General features: G+C 50.5%; 1 protein-coding gene across 1 annotated transcript in view; it reads left to right on the forward strand.

Annotated features, from left to right (window-relative positions):
• Positions 1 to 7093, forward strand: part of GRIK3 (glutamate ionotropic receptor kainate type subunit 3) — a 207375-nt gene that overhangs the window by 139667 nt on the left and 60615 nt on the right. Inside the window, exons 4-5 of the mRNA XM_006924232.1 lie at positions 3025 to 3206; positions 5489 to 5542. Of these exons, the coding sequence (XP_006924294.1) occupies positions 3025 to 3206; positions 5489 to 5542 (236 nt within the window). The remainder of the gene's footprint in view (positions 1 to 3024; positions 3207 to 5488; positions 5543 to 7093) is intronic.

The following is a 7093-nucleotide window of genomic DNA, read 5'->3' on the forward strand; positions in this document are numbered from 1 at the left end:
TCTGATAACATGGCCTAAGAGCCAAAAGATTAGGTCTCTAATTTTTACCCCATTGCTTGTATGCTGCAAAATCTTGGGACAGTCACCTAACCTCTCTGTATCTCAGTTTCTTTATTTGTAACATTGAAACAAAACTCCCTAATCTGCATGCTTTCTAGGACAGGGAGATGGTTAAGTTGGGTAATGAATGCAGAAGTGCTTTGTAAGTGAAAAGCATGACTCCAACAACATGATTCACTGCAGATATTTTGAGAGAGATTGATTAGGGAAGCAGGCAGGAAGGAAAGCTCATCTCAGGCAAACAAAAGAGCCTAGTCCTCTGTTGAGGTTGGCTGAGAAGAGCCTCTGTTCTCCTTTGGGAATACGCTGATGGGAAGGAGATCTGACATTTGCTGCTGGAAAATGTGGGTCACCATATATTACAGGGGGCAATGAACTTGGCTGACAGGAAGCCTGTGGTGGCCTCTGCTCCAGCATCCAGGCTGTCCCTGTCCTCATGTCTTGGGCCCCTAAAGCCCATGTGCCTGCTGATGTTGTGCACAAGTCTGAAAACCGAGCAAGTGAGAGCAGAGTGTGCACTCAGGGCCTTGTGGGGTAACAGGTGTGAGCAGGCAGCATCATTCAGCCGAACTAAGAATTTCTGATATTGGTTTGGAAGAGGGGTAAGCCTAGGTGTATGTTCTGGGGGGAGCTTGTGGCCTCACACTTCTCTGCTAAGGTCCACTAATATCCTTGTCCTCTTCCCCATCAAGTTTGGTATTAAGAGGCACTAGGCCACTGTTGATCCATCTACTCAGGACTCCAAAGCTCTCTCCCAACCCAGGTACCTGGGTCTGAGACCTTCCGGGGGCCAGGGCTTCCCGATGCTCACAGCCATGGCAAAGCTTGTTTGAGAGTTCTTTGGGAGGCTTAGGTCCCAGGGTTATATCTCTGTCTTCACCAGCAGAGTGAAATGAATGACACCCATCACATGGCTTTCCTAACATCCAGACCTCAGGAATGGGACTGAGGCTGGACAGACCCAGACATGTGTACCAGAAATGGCCTTTGAAATGGGGGCTCTCTGTTGTTAGGCTTCTTAAGTGAGTTGTCTGTGTTGGGGAATCTGTCTAGATAGGGACAATGTAACATTTGATTGCAAACTTTAATCCAGTGCAAACTAATTTAAGCAAAAAAAAACAAAACAAAACAAAACAAAAGAAGAATGAGAGAGAGAGAAAGAGAAAGAAGAAAGAAAGAAAGAAAGAAAGAAAGAAAGAAAGAAAGAAAGAAAGAAAGAAAGAAAGAAAGAAAAAGAAAAAGAAAGAAAATGAGAAAAAATTGGGGGAGGGGATTGTGTTCCCCACCATAACTGGAAAGTTCAGGAATAAACTGTAGCTTCAGGTACCGTTTGATCCGGAGAGTCAAGTAGGTATCTTCAGGACTTATTTTCTCTCTGTTTGGCCTCTCTGACATACGTCCTGTTGAAATCTTTCTCAGGTTCTATGTGCTGACCTCCAGGCTTACTTCCTCCTTATTTGGAGTTCAATGGAAAAGGGAGTACATCTTACCAGTTGTTCTAGCACAATTTCCGGAAGTCACTCTGATAGAACCAGCTAGTGTCATTATCCATCTCCAAGCCTATACTGAATTGGCCAGGCTAGGCCCACGTGCTATGCCTTGGGAGCTGGGGATAGAACTTCCTGAGTCATATGGACTGAGAGAGGGAGAGGAGTTGTTCCCCAAAGGAAAATTAGAGTCTTGTTAGTGGGGGAGTGGAGCATGGCTGAGTGCAGTGCAGGCAGGATATGAACAATGAGCCCTGGGTATGAGCAGGGAGCCCAGCGGATGAGGGAGATGGACTGTTTGGGTCCTGGCTCCATGCTGGCTCAGCCCCTCCCTGCAGTGGGGTGAGGGCAGAGAGAGCAGCCAACAGGCTTGCTTCCAGGCTAAGCAGAGGCATCAGCAAGAATGGACCTTGAAGTAGGGACGGAAGTGAACTCAATTAGACATAAGCAAGCCATTTGTCTCCAGGAAGTGACATTTAGTTTTCCCTGGAAGTCCCCAGATTAAGTGGTTTTGCAAAATGCTAAGGTGGAAGATGGATTTTTCAGTGTGAGGAGAAAAAACAGTAAGTCAATCCAATTATGGAAATTTGTGTTGAGCGCCACTTAAGTGCCAGGCCCTGTGCTAGAAGTTGTGGGGACTCAGGCCCTGATGTTAAGGAGCTTGGGGCAGGATGAGAGGAATGAGATGAAGATAGAGGAGACTAGTGCTGAGGGAGGAGCCCACTGAGTTGGGGGAGGTTCGGGAGTGGGAGAAGATCTCGTCTGGACAGAACAGAAAGGGTAGGCTTCATGGAGGAGGTGGTTGTATTGAGCCTGCGAGAATGAGTAAGGTTTACTTAGGCAGTCTGCCCTTAAGGATGGGTATGGAGGCTGGGCACAGATACCACCTGGCCTTATTCAGTCCAAAAGTGGGTACAGTTGAGCCTGGAGCCACCACTTGTGCCCATATTTTAGAAGCAGATTGCTAAAGATGTTTAGGAAGATTATGTCCCATGCCTCGTGATGTTACAAGGGCTGGCTCCATAAGTCTCTACACCCATTCTGAGTTGGAGAGGAGCAGGTGGGCATAGTCAGTGGGAACTTTCTCTCGGTGTATGCCTACTTTTCAATCTACCTGTGTATATGCATCTGTATGCACACATCTTTAGCTACATATTTACGCATGTGTTTATCAGCCCAAGTGTAGTTCTGCCTTTATCAACGTGCATGTATACATATGTTTGTATGTATATACACATCTATGTGCATGTGCAGGTGTGTACAGCTGGGTGCACATGTCTGTGCCTTAGTGTGCTAATGCCTTTGTCTGGATACGCATGGCTGTGTCCATGCACATATCTCCATGGCCACGTATCTGAGTTCATGTGTGTCTTCAGACCTGTGGCCATAAGCATGTGTATGCATGTGATTCTGCAGATGCCTGGAGCTGTATATACATGTGATACATGTGTGTCTTTTGTGCCCCGGGGGCTCTCAGGGCTCATCCGACTGCAGGAGCTCATCATGGCCCCATCGAGATACAACATCCGCCTGAAGATCCGCCAGCTGCCCCTGGACTCTGATGACTCGCGCCCTCTGCTCAAGGAGATGAAGCGAGGCCGGGAATTCCGCATTATCTTCGACTGCAGCCACACCATGGCGGCCCAGATCCTCAAGCAGGTATGTGAGCGCTGGCCAGCAGGAAGGATGCTTGGGATCTGCCTGCCACTTCTCCCGTCCAACCCCTTCCTCAAATATAAACATGATGTCAGTTTGACCCCTAGTCTGTCTCTTTCTGGCCGTATGACCTTGGGGGCTTACTTTGCCTCTTCAAGCCTCAGTTTCATGAGCAGCAGTGGTTCTTACAGTTCGAGTTGGTGTGAGGATGGAATGAGACGATGGACGAGCAGCCACAGCCAGACTGGGTGCATGGAGAGTGCTGAGTAACTGCTGGTTTCCATGCCACCTCTGTGCAGGTAGGAGATAGGGGCTGCCAAGAGGAGCCTGAAGCCACACAGGACAGAACTCTTCAGGAAGCATAGAGAGGCCTGGGGATCTCGAGAACAACCCCAGAGTTCCTCACTGCCCCTTCCGGTGACTAATCCCCGTAGTCTGTGGCATTTGCTATTACTCTCCCATTGCTAGGAAGTTTATTAAGATTCATTGCACCATCTGCTCAGCTCTGCAGAGACCATGGGGGAGGAGAATGGCTCCCAGTCCTGGATAGGCCCTGGTCCCAGTACACAGCCCAGCATGGTCTCTTGGCAATGAGAACCAAGCTCTGCCAGCCACCTAAGAAATAATAAACAGCGAAACTGCCCCCAAGCCCTTCCGAGGTACCACAGCAAAACCAAAACACTCTGATTGGAGCCCGTGTTTTATGTAAAAGGAGATGATGTGGTTCCAGAAGTGTCCCCGGTGATTGGAGGAGGCATTCTGGGGGTCTCTGACACATGACCCCATGAGGGGACACAGGGAGTGCAGGAGAAGAGGTGCTGAGTCGGGGAAGTGGGGAGGGTAGGAGCTGTTTTTAGGCCTGGAAGGCTATTCAAGTTCCAGCCTTCAGCTGGGCCCTGCAAAAGGTGTCCAAGCAAATGGCAGCCTCTGTCTTCCCCCGAGGAAGCCCCACACCAGGCTCCTACACACAGTAGTTAAAAAGCTCATCGAAGAATCTGAATCTTGCTTCTGCTGAGGGCAAGTGGCCCTGGAGTCATGCCCTGCTCTGATGGACCGAGTGGTCCCTACGTCACATGGTTATGGAGGATTCGGTGGGATGAGGCAAGGAAAGGGTTCATCTCAGTGCCAGTGAACGCTCCCCAGAAGCGCCTTAACCCCCACCCTCCCAGCCAGCTCTGCCCAGCATGTCCCTTCTCTTCCCAGTGTGTGTAACAATAATAATGACAATCATAGCTTTGATTTACGGAGGAGTCACTCTGACCCAAGTACACGCAGGTCCTCATTTACTCCACCCTGGGAAGCGAGGACAGTTGTCATGCCCAGTTGACAGGTGAGGAAACTGAGGCCCACAGGGACAGTAATGGGCCTGAGGCCATTGAGACAAGAAGTCAAAATTTACTCCAAGGTCTGTCTGACTCAAAAACATCTAGAATTAAAAATGAAGATTCTGCGCTCAGCTAAACACTGACCTAAACAAAGGTAAGCATGTCTGCTTACTGAGAGTACGTCTCTGAGCCTTCACCCTGTGGATGCAGCTTGGAAATCTCCAAGAGTGGGAGAGAATGTGCAGCATTTCCTAAGTGTACTCGACCAGTGGCATTTTTCCCCCAGAGCACTTTGTGGGCCCAGCATTCTGAAGAACTCTGTAGAAAACACATGATGGTCATTAATGTCATCAACTGTAGGGCTCTAATAAAATACATAAAATGTATACAGTGTAGACGTCACAATGTTATATAGTGATTCCGCAGCAGGCACGTGGCATGTTTTGTGGTCAGCCCTCCCCCAGAGGCTGAGACTGAGGACAGACCCACCTCCTGGGCCTGATAGGGCTGTGGGGCCAGGCTCCCCCACACCTCTCTCTAGGGCCTGGACACCGAGCTCAGCTGAGTGAAGTCAGGACACTAAGAATGCATTTGGGCTGATTCCCCCAGCATTGCTCTAAGTGTGGAAGGCCCAGAGGTGTGTACTAAAAAGAGAGACCGCCCAGGCCCTACGCAGCCCTTTGGAATTAGGAATCTTGGAAGAATGTGGCCCAAGAGTCTGCATTTTAATCTGTCCCAAGTGATTTCACTGCTCAGTCCCGCGTGAAATCCACTGCCGTCTGCCAGCCAGTCATTGTCACCATTCAGAGGGGGTCTCGGAGAACATGCCATTCCAAGCGGCCAGCATCCTCCTACTCGATGCCAGTCTGTCCTGCTGCCCAGGCCTCACCCCTGATGTGGTGAGGAGGTGGGGGCCGCTCCGGTATTCCCTGAGGTTGCTGACACTCTGCTCTCCCGCAGGCCATGGCCATGGGCATGATGACTGAGTACTACCACTTCATCTTCACCACTCTGGTAACGTACCTCCGGGTCCTGGCATGGGTTGGGGTGGGACTCCCTCAGAACAAGGTCAGTCTGGTGGGGACAGGAGCCGTAGCTAGAAGAGATCCAGGCTGGACGTGCCTTCCTAAGGTTGTAGGTGTGGCCCCAGGTAAGGGCACAAAGATGTCTTTATGGCCCACTCGCATCGAGAAGTAGCATTTTGTTGTAACTCAGGGCAGGGACTCTAGAACAGAAGCTCCTCTGCTAACTGGCCATGAGACCTTAGGAAAGTCATTTAACCTCCCCGACTCAGTTTCTTCCTCTGCGAAATGGGCACGGTAATGATTTCTACCTCCTAGGATGGTTGTAAGGACTCAGTGAGTTAATAGAGTAAATGCTGAGAGCAGTGCCTGGTTCATGTAAGAGCTATACAAGCATTAGCTGTCATTAGTGTGCCAACCCTCAGCTCTTAGCCCACACTTCTCCACGCAGGCCTCAGGCCTCTCGTAACAAACGGGAATGGCCACTTTGGATTCCTGTAGCATCCACTTCGAAAGTTCGCCCGTTCACTGCCAGCCAGACCAGCCCACCTGCAGGCTCCAGATGGGTCCTGTCCAAACTCTGAGAATACTTAAGGCCATTTAAACCCATTAGGATAATTAGTTATGGACTGAGATCAGCAGAATAAAGAGATCCCTGTGCCAAAGAGGCACCAACACCCAGACACCCTGCCTGGGAGCCAGATGCCTTCCGACCTCACTGGGGCCCTGGGTGGACTCTTCCACCCAGCCCAGGTCTGAGGCGTGTGATGGCATCACTAACCACCCTGTCACTGAAACAGGCTCCTGCAGTCTCCTCACCTTGCTGCTGCAGCCCTCTGACTGCGTTCCTTCGTTTATCCAGCACCCAGTTAATGGGCCCAGCCCTGTGCTCAGCTGACTATCTCAAGACGACCGGCACTGAGGGCCTTCCCTCAAGGAGTTCACATCCTGTCCAGTCTGCCTTTCTATGTCTAGCTCGTACAGCAAGCTTGTATACCATCACAGGCCTGGACAGATGGCCACGGGGCACAGCAGAAGGAGCTGCCAGGTGCTGAGGGCCTGGTAGAAGTTGGGAAATTTGAGGCAGGCTTTACAGGAAAGTAGATGCTTGAACTGGGCCTCCAAGGATCAGTAGGAGTTCACCGAGGAGAGGGAGGAAGAGTTTGCCATGTGGAGGGAAGAGAGTAAGCAAAGACCAAGAGGCAGGTCAGCTCTTCAGTGGAGTGCTGGAGTTGGCTCGCTCTGGCCGCTTGCAAGAGCTAATCGTGTTCATCACTTTCCAGCTCCACACTCAGTGACGTAACATAGGTAGCTTGAAATCAGCCACAGTGGGAGTCTTCATACCACGGAAGCTGGCAAAAGCTACACATAAGGGATTTTACCTCCTTTCTCTTGAGAGCCAGTTATTAAGCATTTAGCGGCATACCACTGCTCGTCACCCTCCCTCCGCCCCCCACCCACTGAAACCTGTACCTGTGGCAGAATTCAGTAGCCACCCTGCACATTCTCCTGATCCAGAGCTCAGAACTGGGACCTGCCTGGG

Source organism: Pteropus alecto, unplaced genomic scaffold (genome assembly GCF_000325575.1).
Source record: "Pteropus alecto unplaced genomic scaffold, ASM32557v1 scaffold39, whole genome shotgun sequence".
Taxonomy (NCBI): domain Eukaryota; kingdom Metazoa; phylum Chordata; class Mammalia; order Chiroptera; family Pteropodidae; genus Pteropus; species Pteropus alecto.